The sequence below is a fragment of the Doryrhamphus excisus genome, chromosome 19 (genome assembly GCF_030265055.1).
Source record: "Doryrhamphus excisus isolate RoL2022-K1 chromosome 19, RoL_Dexc_1.0, whole genome shotgun sequence".
NCBI lineage: Eukaryota > Metazoa > Chordata > Actinopteri > Syngnathiformes > Syngnathidae > Doryrhamphus > Doryrhamphus excisus.
In genome coordinates this window covers 3105290-3127814 of record NC_080484.1, presented here as the reverse complement: position 1 = coordinate 3127814, position 22525 = coordinate 3105290, and the positions used below count along the sequence as shown (strand labels likewise).

Sequence of the window (22525 nt, the reverse complement as noted above, 5' to 3'; positions counted from 1 at the left end):
AGTCTACAACATTACTGACACCTCCCGACCAGTGTAGAATACTATATATCATTCACAGCGTCTTTGAATGCCTTTTTTGTATGTTTGTCACACTTAAATGTTTCAGATCATCAAATTTAAATATTAGTCAATGACAACAAAACTGAACACAAAATTAAACTTTTTATTATTAAGGGAGAAAAAAGCCAAACCGTGTCACTTCTATCTACATTCGAAGAAACTATACATCATTATTGAAATTAACGCAAATAATAAAATGTCACGCGACCCTCGCGTGCCCCTTACTAAGAAATGTGGGAGTTGTAGTTTATTTCAGGAAACGCTTGTGTATTGTACTCCTACCTGCAGTCGTGGTAGTACTACAACCCCCATAATGCCATGGGGGCTAGCTGTGTTTAGTGTAGAAACGTTGGTAATTTGTACATGTCTATGACATGTTGGAAATAAAAAAGCCGCTCTTGACACCTCTCTAATCTTTCTACTGCGAGACAAAGTGTTAAGGAGATCAAGATGGAATCGAGAATCAAGTAAGAACAACTTGATACTTTCCGCTCTGCTGTCATTAGCATGTGTGCTACCGTTAGCTCGTTCAAAGTGACAAAATAGCCACATTCCGTACACTTCCTGACTTGTTGACACACTCAAATGTGGAGACCACCTCCAAAAATGGTGGAAAAACAACAACATCGTCAACAAGATTAGCTATTTTACTTCGTTTCAGGATCTTCGGTGCAGGATGGATGCTGATGGATACATGAACATTTACCTTATCACCAGATATATCATATATAGATGTGATGTCATATAATACCATATTTACAAAAACATCGCACATACGCACATATAAAAACACAACTGTCATGTATATTTAATGTGTGGCACATAAATATAACTGTATTTAATATTAAATACATATTTAAACATGCTAGCCATACATACGTATGTCATTTTTTGAAAAATATTAATCTATATATATTATTATTATATTATATTATATTGTATTATTATTAAATATATATATTTTTTAAATTATTTATATTGTCATGTAAATAATATTAAAAAACAAAAACACCATGAATTAATGAATGGTATAAATAATATTAAAAAAAACAACTGTAATATATATGCATGCCTATACATGTGTCATATATGTCACATAAAACACAACTTTAACATTAGCTAATGTGGCGTGTGGAGTGTGTATGAGTGTGCTTTAGTGCTTGTTGATGTAGCCTGGCGTTTTAGGATGATGGCCGACTTCCTGCAAGTTGTGTGTGAAATAGGGACGGCAGCAACGACTGCAAGACGCACTCGGATAGCTAGCTCAATAAGCGGTAGTAAAAAAACACATTTCCGCACACATAAAAATTTCGGCCTTCAAAATAAACGTGGCGCCCATATTGTCTAATTTTGGTAATAAAATAATGGTGTCAAACAATAAAAAAAATGCAGAAGCATCAGCAGCATGACACAGTGATGGCATGCAGCCCACCATCACAGCTTCAAAAAATCTGAATGGAAATCCTGCAGTCTATGTTTGTCTTTAATATCGTGCTTAAAAGTAATATCGATAATAACTCATTTAATACCAAAGACATAGCTACACATTATTATAAACCCAAACTCCCAATCCCAATGACGTATTTATACATTTTACATTTTGTTGTTTGAGAAGCAAAAAGATTGCACACTACTGGATGTCACTTTTCGAGCATTTAAGAGAGCAATAAGAAAAACACATGACAGCAAGGAGGAAGTGCAAGAACGTGGACGACTGCAGCCTGCAGAATGTTACGCAATGACGGGAAATGCACACAAATGCACACAAATGCACACACAGTTCAGTTCCAAATGTGAAAATTGTAAAAAAAAATCATGGCTGAAAGGATTGTCTTTTGAAAAACAGCTGGGCTTGAATGAGTTACTGTAATAATATTGATATATTGCCCAGCAATATACTTTTCATACACAAACACAATATATTATATTTTACATTGGTCAGTGTGTTGCCTGTAGCTTATTGTCTTTACTGGTCTTTAGACATAGACTTTCTTTATTGTCATTGCATAATATCACAGCAGTGAAATAGCCAACGAAATGTTGTTGCCTGGCTCCCGTATAATAATAAATAATAATAATAATGTGGAGAATAAATAGATGACATCAAATATAAACAACAATGTGCAGCGTAAACAGTAATTTGTACAAATAATTTAAATAATTTTGAATAAATAATTTACTTTACTTCATTTTGTAGCGCACAGCTAAGCTCGCTTGTGGATAGACGCGCTTAGCTTGTTAGCTACCATGTGAAGCTGAATTTATTTCTTCTTTTTCTAGCGAGAGGCCAGAATCTGCTTTTGAAGTTTACATGGAGGTAGTCCATCCAGGCACTCCTAGCTCGGGTAAGTTTCATAACTCATCATTACACTTTGATACTGGCTTTAACAGTTGGTACCTACCGTTGGTATTTCAAAGGATAAACTTGGGTTGGTAATGTGTAATAAAGAAAATTTCAAAACTTGTGCTTCAAACAACTGTAGAAATCCTCCCCCTGAGGACTCTAAGTGGGTTTCGAATAGAGGATAAGGGAATCTTAAAGAACCAAATTATAGAATGAGAACCAGATTTATTCCTGACAATAATACCTAATACAGACGTCTGGACTTATCTACAGTCCCTGTATGCCTACAAGTAAGCGGGTCTTATTAGACATAGACATAGACTTTCTTTATTGTCATTGCACAATAACACAGCAGTGAAATTGCCAACGAAATGCCGTTGCCTGGCTCCCGTGTAATAATAAATAATAAATAATGTGGAGAATAAATAGATGACATCAAATATGAACAACAATGCACAGCGTAAACAGTAATTTGTACAAATAATTTAAATAATTTTGAATAAATAACAATAATTTAAAGTTTGGGTTGTGCGTGTGGGCAGGTAGAGGGGCTTATTTGGCATTGAGCAGTCTGAAGGTATTTGCTCAATTTTGCTAGCTAAAGATAAAAGCAAGTTTTACAAATACAAAGGATACTTATATATGCACCCTCACAAAAAAAGGACTAACGTGACATCTGACAGTTAAGGTGGAAACATGGAGTACGCATATGACAGCTTGCTTTGCAACAAAGGAAAAGTAGAATGTTCCAGATGCCTTGATGCCCCAGCGAAGGGGGCAAGGAGAAACAAACAAAAGGATAAACACCATGAAAGCGGTTCAAGGACTACAGCCTCAGGACTCCAGCCTCGAGTGTATAAAAGGCAGGGAAAGGAAGGGTGCTTTTTTTGCAGCTGCGCTGTAATAAGACCCGCTTACTTGTAGGCATACAGGGACTGCAGATAAGCCCAGACGTCTGTATTAGGTATTGTTGTCAGGAATAAACAATCTGGTTCTCATTCTATAATTTGGTTCTTTAAGATTCCCTTATCCTCTATTAGAAACCCACTTAGAGTCCTCAGGGGGAGGATTTCTACAATACGGACGGAAGCCGTGAGGCACATACAACTACTAGCAAAACAGCATGGACGTTCGCACGCAAGCAGTAGCGAGGAAGTTATCGAAAAGTATGACACACTTACGACACCATGACTACCCTACGTCCTCGACAGCATGTTGACATTTGTGAGTTGATGATATCGTAAATGGGTGACTTACTGTAACTGACTAATGTTTCCGGTTGCCATTGTTTTAGCCGCTAAGTGATGCTGAAAAGATACTAACAAGGACATTTTGTTTCAAAGATACATTACTATTGTATTATTCACTAGTAATTATTATTGTTTTGTTATAGGACAACTGTGGCACTTTCTAAACTTGAGGCTCTCTTGCTAGGTGATAGCAAGATGACTGTTAGCATTTTAGCATTTAAGCTAATTTACTCATGTCCTAAGGCAAATACACACATGGTATGATGTGGGGGCACTTTCGAAACTTGAGGCTCTCTTGCTAGGTGATAGCAAGATGACTGTTAGCATTTTAGCATTTAAGCTAATTTACTCATGTCCTAAGGCAAATACACACATGGTATGATGTGAGGGCCAGTATAAGACTGCCCCAAAGTTTTTGGGACCAGAGGCTGTCTTGCGAGGTGCTATCATGGTAGCCGTTAGTATGTTAGCATTTTAGCTAATTTACTCATGTCTAAGTGCAAATACACACATGACATGATGCAGGGAGGTTATAGGACAACCTTGGCACTTTCTAAACTTGAGGCTCTCTTGCTAGGTGCTAGCATGGTCGGCATTAGCATGTTAGCATTTAAGCTAATTTACTCATGTCTCAAGGCAAATACACACATGGCATGATGTAGGGATGTTATAGGACAACTTTGGTTCGTTCTAAACTTGAGGCCCTCCTGCTAGGTGCTAGCATGATGACTGTGAGCATGTTAGCATTTTAGCTAATTTACTCATGTCTAAAGGCAAATACACACATAGCATGATGTAGGGAGGTTATACGACAACCTTGGCACTTTCTAAACTTGAGGCTCTCTTGCTAGGTGATAGCAAGATGACTGTTAGCATTTTAGCATTTAAGCTTATTTACTCATGTCCTAAGGCAAATACACACATGGTATGATGTGGGGGCAGTATAAGACTGCCCCGAAGTTTTTGGGACCCGAGGCTGTCTTGCGAGGTGCTATCATGGTAGCCGTTAGTATGTTAGCATTTAAGCTAATTTACTCATGTCTACAGGCAAATACACACATGGCATGATGCAGGGAGGTTATAGGACAACCTTGACACTTTCTAAACTTGAGGCTCTCTTGCTAGGTGCTAGCATGGTAGGCGTTAGCATGTTAGAATTTAAGCTAATGTACTTATGTCTCAAGGCAAATACACACATGGCATGATGTAGGGATGTTGTAGGACAACTTTGGTTCTTTCTAAACTTGAGGCCCTCCTGCTAGGTGCTAGCATGATGACTGTGAGCATGTTAGCATTTTAGCTAATTTACTCATGTCTAAAGGCAAATATACGTGGCATGATGTGGGGACACTATGGGACTGCCCCAAACTTTTTGGGACCTGAGGCTGTCTGGCTAGGTGCTAGCATGGTAGCCGTTAGCATGTTAGCATTTAAGTTAATTTACTCATGTCTAAAGGCAAATAGACACATGGCATGATGTGGGGACACTATGGGACTGCATCAACCTTTTCGGTTCTTGCTAGGTGCTAGCACGGTAGCCATTGGCACACCGGGCCCGAGGTTCACAGCACCGGTGGCAAGCCCATCAAAATTTCTGTGGGAATTTTCTAGTTATTATTATTATTGTATTAATAACACGTCAAGACGTGCCCAATAATGTTTTTCCTCACCAGAAAAGGTACACAAACCAAGGCAAAATTTTTTACCTTAACTGAAAAACATGCAAACCGGGGCGGACGTGAACCGAGGTTGCACTGTACCAGTGATTCTTAACCATAGGGCCGCGACCCAAACGTGGGCCTCAAGCTCCGAGTTTGAGTTTGAATTGAAAACATCGGAGATGCTACTGTATGTTATCCATGAGAGGCTCAGTTACAGTGCAGCTTCCAACCAGAGGGTGGCGGTAATATGTCAGTCACTTGTTTAACAAGCTCACAGAAGATCAGAAGAAGACAATTCACCTACAACGAGCAATGGTGAAGTTTTTAAGTTAGCAGAAAGCTAGCACAAGAGGAAGGTTAATAAGCCTGACTTAAGCCTTTGCATTTGTTCCATGAATTATTAGCAAAAGTTAGGATAGGTTTAATAAAAATCTTTGTGATGATCACATTTAATCATGTTATTATTCATTAAACTTTATTCAGGTTTTAGCTTGTTAAACTGTGAGTGGATTTGATTTATTAGCGAAAAAATGAATGAGATCATTTAATGGGCGCCGGGCCCCTCTGCAATGAAAATGACATCAAAAAGGTTAAGAATCCCTGCATTGTACAACATATACAACATATAAATGACATGTGTTCATGGAGTGGTGCGTTGAAATGGATAATAATCATGCAATTTGTGCTTTTCTAACAGCGCCTGATATCCGAAGGAAATTCCCAGAAGACTTCAACGACGGGGTTTGAGACAAATTCTTTTTTCTTTGCATTTCGTTACATTATTCCGGAATTTGGATTGACAGTGCTAGATTGACATATGCAAGAATGTTTTATTTGGTGCCGCTGAATTCCTACTCAGTTATTTGCTTCAAATTTAAGCATGCAGTGGATCCGTGCACATTCGTTATTCAGCATTCACGATCCTGTGAATTTTTGGATATTTCTCTGAAAATTTTTTGCCACATAAAACACATTTTCCAAGTTGGTACTTTATGAATATGTGATAATACAAAAAGTACAGCATACATGTGCCACAAAGGGACGGGGGGGGTGCTGGAGCCTATCCCAGCTGTCTTCGGGCGAGAGGCGGGGCACATCCTGGACTGGTGGCCAGCCAATCATAGGGCACATATAGACAAACAACCATTCACACTCACATTCATACCTATGGACAATTTGGAGTCGCTAATTAACCTAGCATCTCTGTGTGGAGTTTACATGTTCTCCCCGTGCATACGTGGGTTTTCTCCGGGTACTCCGGTTTCCTCCCACATTCCAAAAACATGCTAGGTTAATTAGCGACTCCAAATTGTCCATAGGTATGAATGTGAGTGTGAATGGTTGTTTGTCTATATGTGCCCTGTGATATACTGGCGACCAGTCCAGGGTGTACCCCGCCACTCGGCCCAAGACAGCTGGGATAGGCTCCAGCACCCCCGCGACCCTCGGGAGGAAAAAGCGGTATAAAATGAATGAATGAGACATTATTCCCAATGAATTTCATCTGTTCCACAGGAAACCATCCAGACTGTGCCAAAGTTCTGCTTTCCGTTCTCCTTGGATAGGTACACTATCACAAACAAAATATAAAACATGTGTCTGTCTTTCTTGCCTACTATCCCACCTATCAACCCACCATCAGCAAGAAAAGCATTAGTAAGACTCGGATTAAGATCCTGCAGTACCCGTAAGGTCCCATTGTCCAAGAAGATATGTGTACAGACTAAGGATCGACCGATATATCGGGCCAATATTTGCGTTTTTTTCCTTGTATCAGTATCGGCCGATAGGCGCGTGGGATCGCCAATATATTTTCCGCCGCATGATTTACAGTCAGGCATCTGCCGGGGCAGCTTTGTGTTGAGCGGTAGAGAAATTTTTTGTGATGTGTGATGTGTTTGTGTGTGTGGAGGGGGTGGGGGGAGTGCGCGTCACGCTGCGGAGGAGCAGTCATCACATCGATGCTAGATAAATGATAAATTGAAACTACGACAGAAATATTTTGCACATGGTTGAATATTTATTCCTTTTAAAGTTTAAATGCCGTTTAAATGTGTTTTTTAAAAGGCTGAATCCTACTGTGTTCAGTGTTTACATTTCCATAAATATTTGTTTAAACATGAGACCTGGAGTATTTATTATCATGGTCATTTTTTTCATGTAAATTGAGGGATCAAAAGCAGTATCGGCTACAAATATCGGCCCAAGCAAAATCGGCCATTGGCTAAGGGTGATGGAAAAAAAAATCGGTATCGGCATCGGCCCCAAAAAAACATATCGGTCGATCCCTAGTACAGACCCGTCTGAATGGTTCGTTGGGAGTATTTGAACCATGGTCGGAAGCTTTTAGCATGCATGAAGGGGATGTTTTTAGACGCAGATAAATAGTGAATGTTCCAACAACAGCATCTCTACTAGCAAGTATGGAGGTAGAAACACTCCTGGTTCCTAGAAGACTTCCCCACTTGATGGGGCTGATGAATGGGATCAGGATGTCAGATCATGGAGCTGCATTAGCAAAGGCCCCTGGCAGCGTGCCGTTCTTGCTGAGGTTGGACGCAGTAAGACAGTCATTCGATATTTTTTGGAAAGATCCTGAGCATTACAGAACCAAAAAGTCAATCGGCAGACCCCAAAAAAATGACAACCGCGCTGAGCTGGAACATCCGTCTGTCAAGACACACGGCGACCTGTGGTCCTCGACCCAAATCAAGGCCCTTACTGGTGCCGACTAACCATCAGACGGCATCTGCGGGAAAAGGGTTCCAAGAACAAAACACAAATTCAAAGATCTCGTCTTCGTCTACGCCACAAAACTGCCCATTACGACTTTGCCAGGGAGCATCAAACGTTTTTTATTCTCCGATGAGAAAATATGTAACCTTGACGGTCCAGATTGCTTCCAACGTTACTGGCATGACAAGGAGATCACAGTGGACGGAGGTCCATCATGATCTGGGGTGATTTTTCATTCAGTGGAACACTGGAGCTTTAGGTAGTGCAGGGGTGTCAAATGGTGGCCAGTTACTAGTTAAATCACAGCTGAGGGCCCTCGTCTGTGTGGTAACAGCTGGGTTTTTCAACAGGGCACAATGCTGGCTTGACAAGGGCCTTCAGTCATGATTGATGCCCCCTGCAACATTTCCACATAGCCATCTGCCGTTTGACGCCCCTGCACAACCTGAAGCTCCACTGTTCCAATGAAGTAAAAAGGACCTCCACCGTTGGTTTTATTTATGGGTTTATTTCATTTGAACATGCATCAGATTATAATCCCATAATCAGTTCCCAGTTCCACATGTCCAAAAGGAGTAGGAAGAAGTTATTTATTAAAAAATATTAAATTAAATAAATATAAATATATATATATACAATATAATATATAAAATATATTATATATAATAAATATATATAAAATATTAAATATAAAATAAATATAAATATTATTTTAAATTATTTTAAAATTTATTTTTAAATTTTAAACCATTATTAAATCCTACCCCTCCATCTAGTACTTTTACAATCAGTAACTGTTACATTTGTTCACTTCCTGCTTTCCATAATATAGTTGAAGGTTTTTTTTTTTTTGGAATTTTAGAATTTTTTGTCCCATACCGAAGTATGAGGTGATATGATGTTTTTTTTTTTAATAATGTACCTCGTACCGAAGTACAATTACAATTGAGTGCATCCCATAATCAGTTCACAGTTCCACATGTCCAAAAGGAGTAGGAAGAAGTTATTTATTAAAAAAATATTAAATAAAAAAAAAAAAAAAATATATATATATATATATATATATATATATATAAAATAAATATAAATATTATTTTAAATTTTATTTTTAAATTTTATTTTTAAATTTTAAACGCTTATTAAATCCTACCCCTCCATCTGGTACTTTTACAATCAGTAACTGTTACATTTGTTCACTTCCTGCTTTCCATAATACAGTTTAATTTTTTTTTGTTTTTTTTTTTTTAATAATGTACCTCGTACCGAAGTAGGAGGTGATATGAGCATCCAATGCCATAATGTATACCATAGTAAGTGTCAATATAGTGATATATATAGCACATCATGACTGGTTCAAGACTCTTCATCCTTGTATTTAGCAAACATCAACTGCTTGTATTGTTTCTTGAATTGGCTCATCGTTGTGCATTGTTTGAGGTCCTTACTCAATCCATTCCATAGTTACAAAGTGTCTTGGCATGTCACAGTGTCATGTGGAAAACATCTCAGGCGGCATCTCCTTATAGTACAGTAACGTTGGAAGCCATCCGGACCGGAGAATAAAACTTTCTTCCACATTTCAGTGTCCCATGTTCAGCCTTTTCTTCTTAAAAGCATTCTTGCAGTTTATTATTACACAGATCAACCAAACATCAGCCATCCCCCCAACATGCTCGGAAAGAAACCAAAGTACGGGGTAATATGGCGCATATTAAATAAAAAATATATTCATGATATTTCCTGGTTGCATTGTAAATTTGTGTTGCTTTTAAAGATAATGTAACACGTGAATGTGTATTTTATATCTCATGATGAGGGGGAGTTGTTGCTTGGGTACCCAGCATGCCTTGCGGGCACTTTGTGACTAATAGTTATGTGTTTGTTATTGGTGCTTATTTGTCGTTCTTGAGGTTGAGTTTGAGGACTTGATGGAAAATGTCCTTGTGCCAATAGATGGTAATTACATGAGGTGTAGGATTTGTTGACGCTATTTACATTTTGGGAAACAGTACCTTTGAATCAGTGGGTGTTTCGGCCTTTCGACACTAGACACCCTCATCAAAGGCGGCAAGCTACAGGGTGATCAAGCCTGAAACAAATAAAATGTCATACGCGAAACGTTGGAAGATCATTTTTGAACAAAAACCTCTCAAAACCAACATTGTCTCTGCTCTAAAATATGTTTCTATCTGCAGTGTCACGGTCAATCAGATGGACCAAAATTTCACATTTGTGTTGACTGACATCAACAGTAAACACAGATTTGGATTTTGTCGCCTCTCCTCAAGCGCACACACCTGCTATTGCGTCCTGAGGTGAGTTTTTCTTTTGCAATTCCCCATCAATCCTCATCTAATTGTACTGCAAACACAGCAAGTCGGAATGTTTTTGGAAGTCTGGGAAAGGTTGCTCTCAGGTTACAGAATGTACTTCTCTTTTTATTCCTCAGCTACCTGCCTTGGTTTGATGTATTTTATAAACTGCTAAGTATCATCGCAGACTACACTGTAAATGGCCAGGTAAGAACAATACACTATCTTCATTTTGTGTTATTGTTGTTATTGTTGGTTGAAAAAATATCTATTCACAATGGGTGTGTGACAGATGTCAATGTCAGTGATCAACTCCCCTTTCAGTAACTCATTCATTCATTCATTTTCTACCGCTTATCCTCACAAGGATGGCGGGGGTGCTGGAGCCTATCCCAGCTGTCTTCGGGCGAGAGGCAGGGTACACCCTGGACTGATGGCCAGCCAATCACAGGGCACATATAGACAAACAACCATTCACACTCACATTCATACCTATGGACAATTTGGAGTCGCTAATTAACCTAGCACAGGGGTCTCAAACACGCGGGGCCCGCAGGACACTAGTTTGAGGCCCCCGCGTTGATATGAAATTTTAATGTTAGTGTGGCCCGCGCAAGTTTGATATGGATGCTGTATGGTATCATGTACCCAGAAAAAATTATTACGTTTGATTAATGTTCATGTTAAAGGTTAAATAACTGTTAATAGTTATCCTCCCTATCCGTGTGGAAGTGGTAAGTTTTTGGCTATTTAAGTTGAAAGGAAATAACTTGAAGGCTACCGTTTAGGTCGCTAGCTCTCTAGTTTGCGAGTTAGCATGTGTCTCAAGACCCTGCAGTTGCGCAATATGTTGTAAATAAAAAGAGTATAAATGTGACTATAGTCGTGTTTTGTCATGTCTACAGGGCTCTAATAATGCTTTGTTCATTTTAATCTGAAAAAAATCATTTGTCTACCCACCAACTATATGTGGTTTCTTAACTTTGTATTATTATTATTATTATATTTATTACTGATTGATTGATTGTCTTTATTCTTGATTTGTTTATTTATTTTTCATCTTATTTTGTGCAGAAAAATAAAAATTAAGATATTTGAGAACAGTGGAATGTTTTATCAGAGCTTTTATTGTAGAAAATCGGAACCAAAAGGTTTTTTTTTTTTTTTTTTTTTTTGAAAACCTGATGCGGCCCAGCCTTGCCCAGAACCTAGCTCCAGTGGCCCCCAGGTAAATTGAGTTTGAGACCCCTGACCTAGCATGTTTTTGGAATGTGGGAGGAAACCGGAGTACCCGGCGAAAACCCACGCATGCACGGGGAGAACATGCAAACTAACTAAACTAGGTTAATTGGCGACTCCAAATTGTTCATAGGTATGAATGTGAGTGTGAATGGTTGTTTGTCTATATGTGCCCTGTGATTGGCTGGCCACCAGTCCAGGGTGTACCCTGCTTCTCGCCCGAAGACAGCTGGTATAGTCTCCAGCACCCCCGCGATCCTCGTGAGGATAAGCGGTAGAAAATGAATGAATGAATGAATGAATGAGTTCTCCTATTTTGTGTGGAAGTGGTAACTTTTTGGCTTCTTATTTTGTCTTTCCCCACCCTCGGCCATCTCTGTGTGGAGTTTGCATGTTCTCCCCGTGCATGCGTGGGTTTTCTCCGGGTACTCCGGTTTCCTCCCACATTCCAAAAACATGCTAGGTTAATTAGCGACTCCAAATTGTCCATAGGTATGAATGTGAGTGTGAATGGTTGTTTGTCTATATGTGCCCTGTGATTGGCTGGCCACCAGTCCAGGGTGTACCCCGCTTCTCTCACGAAGACAGCTGGGATAGACTCCAGCACCCCCGCGACCCTCGTGAAAATAAGCGGTAGAAAATGAATGAATGAGTATTTATTATGGGATATTTATTACATTTATTTGAATGTGAATGTTGTCATTGCTTTAGGATAGTCATTTCCAAGAGTTACTGGTGTCCCTGCATAAGCTTCCCATTCCTGATCCGGGTGTCCCTGTTCATCTTGCTATGGTGAGTCACGCAGCACATCTTCAGACCCGAGAAACAAACATGTCCATATTCTGACATTCTTCTGAAAACGGGTACGACACAGTAGCAGCTTGCTAAGCCAATAATATTAAAAGTGTATATCCATACAGTACTTCTGTACTGATTAACCTGCAAAAGTTGACATGTTAAATACACGTTAATGTATGTGAAATAAGTATAAGTATTCTTTGTCTTTTCTTTGTATTACAGCATTTCTACTTCACTGTACCCGACGTAAAAGAACTCCCCAGAATACCAGAAAACGTGAGTGTTCTCATTTTCATCAGTTTAAGGATGACAACATGTTTTTAATATCATGCCATTCACATTTTTAACTTATTTTTATACATTTTAAGAAGTTTTTGTTTTTGTGTTACTACCCCAACCTTCCATAAGTGGGTCAAAAATGACCCGGTCAGGTTGTTTTCTTGAAATATCTTCATAATGAAATTTTTTTATCATTTCATATTCTAAGTAGTCCTCAGAAAACATGTTTTGATATCATACCGTTCACATTTTTAACTTTTATACATTTTAAGACATTTTTGTTTTTGTGTTACTACTCCAACCTTCCATAAGTGGGTCAAAAATGACCCGGTCTGGTTGTTTTCTTGAAATATCTTTGTAATGAAAATTTTTTATCATTTCATATTCCATGTATTCCTCAAAAAACATATTTTTGATATCATGCCGTTCACATTTTTAACTCATCTTTTATACATTTTAAGAAAATTTAGTTTTTGTGTTACTACCCCAACCTTCCATAAGTGGGTCAAAAATGACCCGGTCAGGTTGTTTTCTTGAAATATCTTTGTAATGAAAATTTTTTTATCATTTCATATTCCAGGTATTCCTCAAAAAACATGTTTTTGATATCATGCCGTTCACATTTTTAACTTCCCTTTATGCAACACACAATGGATCCTCACATTTTCTATTGTTGTATGGGGTCATTTTCTTTTTCAAAAATGTAAAAAAGTGAAAAATGAAGATGTTTCTAACATGAAATCATTCTTGTGTGGTCCTAAATATAATACTAAATATCATACAAGTGATTATTCCTAACCAAAATGGCAAAATTGGCATAAAAAGGCATTGATTCTAGTATGGGTGATTTTTGAGCCACTTATGGAAGAGTGTAGGGTCCAGTCACTCGTGCATCTAAGGGTTAAACCAGATCAGAATTTGGACATTGTTGTCCTCAAAGGACTGTTCCTTCTTCTAAAAATGCAAATAAACTGCTGACTCGGGGCCCAATGGAACTGCTGTCGTACGTGTGCCATGCATTTTAATAAGGTCTCTCCAATGTAGAGGTCAGACTGAACGCCTCACTAAATAAATAAACATTTTCTCTGGATTTTGTCTTTGGAGTGAACCTGCTTTTGTCTGAAGGAAAATGCATAACATACCAATGCATTTGTCTGAAATGCATCAGTGTGTGATGTTTGGAGAAAATCCTGCTCAGTTTCTCTGACGGACAAACATGAAGAGTCCAGTTGCCCTAGATTTAACCTATGCTGACATTACCAGTGTAGTTTTATGTATCTGACAGCAGGACTGACGGTAAGCAGTGCCGAGTTCAAGGAGATGTGGTTTTTGTTCAGTATGTAACTGTCAAATGCATGCATAGCACAGGGTGTCCAAACTGCGGCCCAGGTCTGTTTTTATTGGACGCTATTTTCCAAAAATGTAAATTAATTCATTCATTCACCCTGGACTGGTGGCCAGCCAATCACAGGGCACATATAGACAAACAACCATTCACACTCACATTCATACCTATGGACAATTTGGAGTCGCTAATTAACCTAGCATGTTTTTTTGGAATGTGGGAGGAAACCAGAGTACCCGGAGAAAACCCACGCATGCACGGGGAGAACATGCAAACTCCACACAGAGATAGCCGAGGGTGGAATTGAACCCTGGTCACCTAGCTGTGAGGTCTGCACGCTAACCACTCGTCCACCGTGCCGCCCTCCAAAAATGTAAATTAACAAGAAAACTCAAAAGATGAAATGTAACAAGAAAAAGTCATAATTTTGGGTTTTCTCCGGGTACTCCGGTTTCCTCCCACATTCCAAAAACATGCTAGGTTAATTAGCGACTCCAAATTGTCCATAGGTATGAATGTGAGTGTGAATGGTTGTTTGTCTATATGTGCCCTGTGATTGGCTGGCCACTGTTTTAGAGTGTCAAAATAACATTTTTATGGGCATGTAAATTGGGATCTACTCTAGTCATAATGTCATAATATGTGTGTATTTTACTTGAATATGAATTGTATGTTTTGACTTTTTCCATTCATACAAGTAGTAATGAAAGACCTGATTGTGTTTGGTGAACAGTTAACAGCTTGTGTCACAAGAGGAGGATTAACTAACTCGTTTTTTTTTTGTTTGGCTCTTGCAGAGGAATCTTACAGAGTACTCTGTAGCAGTAGATGTCAATAACATGCTTCATCTCTACGCTAGTATGCTTCATGAACGTCGCATTCTCATCTGTTGTAGCACACTAAGCACTGTAAGTAGTCCACTTCATTGAAGCTTTTCAAATTATGATCTTTCATGTCAATTGTATTTCTTGATTATGGTTTCTTTTTAATGCACATCCTTTACATCAAACTTTCTGTACCATTGGTATCGCTTTTACAGATTGTTCAATAACTGATTGCACTGGTTATACTCAGCCCCACTACATCCTGGTGATTTCATTATTGTCTGTTGTGGGTCAATATTGCTCCACTCTGATGGTAGCGATTCCAATTATTCAACTCCAAGTCCATCTTTCTGCTCATGAAAGATTCCAGAATGACTTGAACGTTGTCATATTTGATGGAATTTGAAGACAGCAGCTGCAGCACCAAAGCAATGAGTGAACTGGGCTGAAATGATTTGGGACACCACCCGAGGCTGATGCCTAACTTGGCCTCATGATTGCTGTACGTTCTGATTTCTTCATATGCAGTGAATCAGCTTCTTATTTGCAGCCTTCTCACCCCCCACAAACCAGAGGCTGATCAACCTATTTTCTTACTTCACTCACGGTGCAACCAAAGTAACACATGGAACACACACTGTAACAGTACTACACAGACTATGCAGGTATTGAGATTATAAATAAATATATAAAAAAACGTTTATTGTGCTCAATTGGTATATCATCACAAACTATTTATATTTGTTTACGTCCTGAAAATGCTTAATTTAGGCAAAAATGATGCATATTTTATATTATGCCATATTCAACATTGCAGCAACAATGATTTATTAATATATGTTTGTGTCAAGTGGCACGGGATTACATGCAATACTATTTTATACAAACCCGTAACACACAAGGTGTGCTGGGAAGGCCACAAGCACATGCCCCCAACAGGAACTCACCCAGCATGCCTTGCGGGTTATACATGAGTTTTGCCAGCATAGTCCATGTGGTGCTGCTACAGTGTGTGTTCCACATATTGTATGGTACTTGTTGTTATTTCTGGTTGCACCGTGAGTGAGTGAGTGAGTGATATTTCTGGTTGCACCGTGAGTGATTGTGTGTTATTTCTGGTTGCACCGTGACTGAGTGAGTGTTATTTCTGGTTGCACCGTGAATGAATGAGTGAGTGAGTGTTATTTCTGGTTGCACCGTGAGTGAGTGTTATTTCTGGTTGCACAGTGAGTGAGTGAGTGAGTGAGTGTTATCTCTGGTTGCACCGTGAGTGACTGAGTGAGTGTTACTTCTGGTTGCACCGTGAGTGAGTGTTATTTCTGGTTGCACCGTGAGTGAGTGAGTGAATGTTATTTCTGGTTGCACCATGTGTGAGTGAGTGAGTGTTATTTCTGGTGGCACCGTGAGTGAGTGTTATATCTGGTTGCATCGTGAGTGAGTGAGTGAGTGAGTGAGTGAGTGAGTGAATGTTATTTCTGGTTGCACCGTGAGTGAGTGAGTGTTATTTCTGGTTGCACCGTGAGTGAGTGAGTGTTATTTCTGGTTGCACCGTGAGTGAGTGTTATTTCTGGTTGCACCGTGAGTGAGTGAGTGTTATTTCTGGTTGCACCGTGAGTGAGTGTTATTTCTGGTTGCACAGTGAGTGAGTGAGTGTTATTTGTGGTTTCACCGTGAGTGAGTGGGTGTTATTTCTGGTTGCACCGTGAGTGAGTGAGTGTTATTTCTGGTTGCACCGTGAGTGAGTGAGTGAGTGAGTGAGTGAGTGAGTGAGTGAGTGAGTGAGTGAGTGAGTGAGTGAGTGAGGGAGTGTTATTTCTGGTTGCACCGTGAGTGAGTGAGTGAGTGAGTGAGTGAGTGAATGTTATTTCTGGTTGCACCGTGAGTGAGTGAGTGTTATTTCTGGTTGCACCGTGAGTGAGTATTATTTCTGGTTGCACCGTGAGTGAGTGAGTTAGTTTGATGATCTGTTGTGTAGGTGGTGTTTTAGAGTGTCAAAATAACATTTTTATGGGCATGTAAATTGGGATCTACTCTAGTCATAAAGTCATAATGAATTGTATGTTTTGACTTTTTCCATTCATACAAGTAGAAATGAAAGACCTGTTTGTGTTTGGTGAACAGTTAACAGCTTGTGTCCATGGGTCTGCTGCCATCTTATATCCAATGCACTGGCAACATGTTTACATTCCAGTTCTGCCTCAACATCTATTAGACTACTGCTGGTGAGTTTGCTGGCTTTTACTCAGATACTTCCAACGTCATTCTGTTGGCAATTAAGACTAAATCGTGCACGTAAACATTTCTTAAGCATGAACATTGGGTTAAAGAAATGCTCTAACATGGATTTCTTTTTAGTGCCCCAATGCCGTACCTCATTGGAGTGCATTCCAGCTTAATGGAGGTAAGTACCACAGACACACTGGTGTAACTTCTGAAGGATCCAAAAAAAAATTCCACAAAGTCGGATTCCTAATCTATAAATGGAATATTTACTCAGAGCATAGAAAACAGTTTGCGACTTTTCTAAATCTATATATTTTTTAGCATTATTACTGTGAATGTGAATCATTCACACAGAGGCTGCTGTCGACCACAACTCGTGCCAATCACCACACTGACACACCAGACATCATCTTAGCTCCACTGCTGCTATCACTCAGCGAAACACTGCCGACGCTAGCTATCTGACGTCACACACGTCACTTCCTACTCGGCCCCACTTCTTAAAGGAGTAGTCACAGATATTACACTACATATCATGTCTTGAATGCCTTATATTTGTATTAGTATTTTTGTTCATTCAGCCATTAGACAGTCTACAGGACTCTATATGGTACAACCTGTATTTAAAAATGGATGTTTTACAAATAACACATTTGAAAGTAATATTTATTTCAATACGTCAAATAACCTTGTGTCCTTCATACTTTAAAATGTGGGAAAGATGGATCCCAAGCTCTTATGAAACACACTTTTTCCACCATATGGCATAAAATTGCACTAAACATGATCTCTTCTATTGTGCACTTGCATCATCAACTCTTTTTGCCTGAACTGAAAACACATATAAATACAGTACTTTGAGATTTGGTCGTTCGGTTGGGCCTGCAACCATTTATCCTTGATAAACGAGGGACGACTGTACATACAATTACCTTGATGCATTTTTTTTTTTACTAATAGCATCTTTGAACTGTTTTGAATGCATGCACAGTTGTTAGCATGTGTCGTAGCACACGTATGTGTCGGTATCCTATGCTGAGATCTTTGTGTTTTTCTTTTAGAAAGTTCGGAGACTGGCAATGGACGATGTGGTGGTACTGAATGTAGACACTAACACACTTGAAACCCCCTTTAATGATCTCCAAAGTCTACCCCAGGATGTGGTAAGGAACATGAGTACATGCATGCTGTATTATTTTACTGTACACTAGAGTGCATCAAAAAACACAATTATTGAATTTTCATATGGCTGGGTACTAAAAGTGTTCCAATATATGTAGAAACAACACATACAAAATATTTTTCCAATACATGATTATTTAGGGGTGCCACCATATATCTGTTTTTGTGGAATAAAGTGAACAGTTCAATGGTTGCTATGGAGATTTGAGGTCAGCAAAGACTGCAGCTGAAGAACTCTTTTTGTTGGTATTTATACTCCTATTACATATTACTACCAAATATGTGGTTTTGTCATTGTAATTTGAATGATTTGTAGTCATATTTATAGATATTTAGTGCTTATTGCCTCTACTGTAACTAATATTAGCTAGCTACAGTTTGCTAATGACAGTTAGCTAATAGCTGCAAGTTTCTAGTGAGTTTGCCAGTAGAGAGAGTTTGTTATTTAAATGTGTTACTATTGCCCCTTGTGCTTACAATAAAATACAAATAAAATAAAAAACAATAAAGTGTTTAAACTTTATATGTATGTCAAATATCCATCACTGCTACATAAAATTCAGGGTAAGGCCATGTGAACATGTCCCATTTATCGCCATTCGTTTTGTCAATAGGACAAATGAATGGAGAATCTTGAAAGTTGATTTTTCTTAGGAATACCCAATCCAAAGACAAAACAAATAGTGAGTGAGTGAGTGTTATTTCTGGTTGCACCGTGAGTGAGTGAGTGAGTGTTATTTCTGGTTGCACTGTGAGTGAGTGAATGAGTGAGAATGAGTGAGCGAGTGTTATTTAACTGGTTGCACCATGAGTGAGTGAGTGAGTGTTATTTCTGGTTGCACTGTGAGTGAGTGAGTGAGTGAATTAGTGAATGAGTGAGAATGAGTGAGCAAGTGTTATTTAACTGGTTGCACCATGAGTGAGTGAGTGAGTGTTATTTCTGGTTGCACCGTGAGTGAGTGAGTGAGTGAGTGAGTGAGTGAGTGAGTGAGTGAGTGAGTGAGTGTGAGTGAGTGAGTGAGTGAGTGAGTGAGTGAGTGAGTGAGTGAGTGAGTGAGTGTGTGTTATTTCTGGTTGCACCATGAGTGAGTGAGTGAGTGAGTGTTATTTCTGGTTGCACCGTGAGTGAGTGAGTGTTATTTCTGGTTGCACTGTGAGTGAGTGAGTGAATTAGTGAATGAGTGAGAATGAGTGAGCAAGTGTTATTTAACTGGTTGCACCATCAGTGAGTGACTGAGTGAGTGTTATTTCTGGTTGCACCGTGAGTGAGTGAGTGAGTGAGTGAGTGAGTGAGTGAGTGAGTGAGTGAGTGAGTGAGTGAGTGAGGGAGTGAGTGAGTGAGTGAGTGAGTGAGTGTGTGTTATTTCTGGTTGCACCATGAGTGAGTGAGTGAGTGTTATTTCTGGTTGCACCGTGAGTGAGTGAGTGAGTGAGTGAGTGAGTGAGTGAGTGAGTGAGTGAGTGAGTGAGTGAGTGAGTGAGTGAGTGAGTGTGTGTTATTTCTGGTTGCACCATGAGTGAGTGAGTGAGTGAGTGAGTGGTATTTCTGGTTGCACCGTGAGTGAGTGTTATTTTTGGTTGCACCGTGAGTGAGTGAGTGTTATTTCTGGTTGCACCGTGAGCGAGTGTTATTTGTGGTTGCACCGTGAGTGAGTGAGTGTTATTTGTGGTTGCACCGTGAGTGAGTGAGTGTTATTTCTGGTTGCACCGTGAGTGAGTGAGTGTTATTTCTGGTTGCACCGTGAGTGTGTTATTTCTGAGTGAGTGAGTTTGATGATCTGTTGTGTAGGTGGTGTTTTAGAGTGTCAAAATAACATTTTTATGGGCATTTAAATTGAAGAAATTGCACATTTTCTGAAATTTTACAAAAGTTTATGTGTGAGGTGGCACCCCTAAATCTCAATGGATTTCCTCAAAACTTTGCAAAAGACATTTTTATGTTCATTAGAAAAAAATGGAATGCCAGCCTAATTGATATTATGAAATTAAAATTTCCCATTCAAAAGTGCTTTACTTAGAACTAACGCTTTCAGGTAGATTAAATCAAAACAATTAAGATGCCATGGAAGAGGATACCATTGACAATATGTAAAAAAAAAAGTTGAGGATCTCTGTTAAATTGATTTTTTTTTCCCCTTTTTTTGTTCTGTGATTAGGTCTCGTCTCTGAAAAGTCGTTTGAAGAAGTTTTCGACAACTCCTGGGGACGGCATGGCTCGAGCTTTCCTCAAGAGTCAGGCGTCTTTGTTTGGCAGCTACAGAAATGCTCTGCGGATTGAGTCGGTTAGTAGATTTTACTTGACACATTTAACATTGACTTGACAGACGCTTTGTGCCGTTGCGAAGAACAGTGCTTGGAAGGCCTTTGCAAACTTTAATGACTTGTGACCTCAGTGCCACGTTTGTTACACGTTTTCACAGGCAAGAAGATTGGAAATTGCTAACATCACTTTGCAGTTGACATGTTGAATAAGGTCATAAATCAGGGGTCTCAAACACGCGGCCCACGGGCCAAATGTGGCCCGCAGGACACTAGTTTGAGGCCCCCGCCTTGATACGAAAGTTTAATGTTAGTGCGGCCCGCGCAAGTTTGATATGGATGCTGTATGGTATCATGTACCCAGAAAAAATTATTACGTTTGATTAATGTTCATGTTAAAGGTTAAATAACTGTTAATAGTTATCCTCCCTATCCGTGTGGAAGTGGTAAGTTTTTGGCTATTTAAGTTGAAAGGAAATAACTTGAAGGCTACCGTTTAGGTCGCGAGCTCTCTAGTTTGCGAGTTAGCATGTGTCTCGAGACCCTGCAGTTGCGCAATATGTTGTAAATAAAATGAGTATGTCAACTGTAGGTCCTGGTGTTCAACTCCTGACGTGTCTTTCTCCATGGTTAGGGTGAGCCAATCACATTCAGTGAAGAAGCCTTTGTAAATCATCGATTGAGTGCCATGAGAGAGTTTCTTCAGAATGCCATCCATCTGCAACTTTTCAAACAGGTAAACATCTGCACACAATAGTATCAGCGTTTGCTTGTTCAACCGGTGCTTGGCCATTGACTTGAAGATAGAAGCCTCCTAAAATTTTGCCACATTCTGTGAGGCACACTTCCTGTCCCTTGCTTGTAATGTGTACTATGTGGGAAATGGTAATGGTAATGGTAATGGTTTAATTTCATTTGAACATGCATCAGATTACAATTGAGTGCATCCCATAATCAGTTCCCAGTTCCACATGTCCAAAAGGAGTAGGAAGAAGCAAAGCTTATTAAATCCTACCCCTCCATCTGGTACTTTTACAATCAGTAACTGTTACATTTGTTCACTTCCTGCTTTCCATAATACAGTTCAAGGTTTTTTTTTTTATTAATTCCTATTTTTAATTTAATTTATTTTTTTGTCCCATACTGAAGTACGAGGTGATATGACCATCTGGTACTTTTACAATCAGTAACTTTTACATTTGTTCACTTCCTGCTTTCCATAATACAGTTTAAGGTTTTTTTTAAATTAATTCTTATTTTTAATTTAATTTTTTGTCCCATACCGAAGTACGAGGTGATATGACCATCTGGTACTTTTACAATCAGTAACTGTTACATTTGTTCACTTCCTGCTTTCCTAATATAGTTGAAGTTTTTTTTTTTATTAATTCTTATTTTAATTTAATTTAATTTAATTTTTTGTCCTCTACCAAAGTACAAGGTGATATGACCATCTGGTACTTTTACAGTCAGTAACTGTTACATTTGTTCACTTCCTGCTTTCCTAATATAGTTTTTTTAGTTGTTAGTTCCTGTTAGTTTTAGGATTTTTTTTTATTAATTCTTATTTTTAATTTAATTTAATTTTTTGTCCTGTACCGAAGTAGGAGGTGATAAGGATAATTCATAATGCCGCCTACAGAGAACATACTAACTCCTTATTTCTAAAATCACAAATACTTCAACTTGCTGATATAGTTCATCTTCAAACAGCTAAAATAATGCATAAGGCTAAAAACAACCAATTAGCTAAAAATGTCATCCAATACTTCTCTACAAGAGAGGAGAAATATGATCTCAGGGAAGAAGTACATTTGAAGCACTTCTATGCTCAATGATGTGCTATATATATCACTATATTGACACTTACTATGGTACCCATTATGGCATTGGATGCTCATATCACCTCTTACTTCGAGGTGCATTATTAAAAAAAAAAAAAATTACGTAAACTGTATAATAGAAAGCAGGAAGTGAACAAATGTAACAGTTACTGATTGTAAAAGTACCAGA

The 22525-nt window shown here is 38.9% G+C and overlaps 1 protein-coding gene across 2 annotated transcripts in view; it reads left to right on the top strand.

Moving 5' to 3' along the window:
* The first annotated feature begins 364 nt into the window (after positions 1–364).
* Positions 365–22525, top strand: part of LOC131107285 (DENN domain-containing protein 1A-like) — a 36112-nt gene continuing 13951 nt past the window's right edge. The window contains exons 1-14 of one of the 2 annotated variants that reach the window (XM_058057167.1): positions 365–527; positions 2341–2405; positions 6013–6056; positions 6831–6880; positions 10247–10366; positions 10501–10570; positions 12314–12394; positions 12623–12676; positions 14822–14932; positions 16970–17070; positions 17204–17249; positions 18133–18234; positions 20410–20535; positions 21147–21248. In XM_058057167.1, the coding sequence (XP_057913150.1) occupies positions 511–527; positions 2341–2405; positions 6013–6056; positions 6831–6880; positions 10247–10366; positions 10501–10570; positions 12314–12394; positions 12623–12676; positions 14822–14932; positions 16970–17070; positions 17204–17249; positions 18133–18234; positions 20410–20535; positions 21147–21248 (1089 nt within the window). In that variant the 5' untranslated portion in view covers positions 365–510. The remainder of the gene's footprint in view (positions 528–2340; positions 2406–6012; positions 6057–6830; positions 6881–10246; positions 10367–10500; positions 10571–12313; positions 12395–12622; positions 12677–14821; positions 14933–16969; positions 17071–17203; positions 17250–18132; positions 18235–20409; positions 20536–21146; positions 21249–22525) is intronic. The other variant, XM_058057168.1, reaches the window with a different exon arrangement.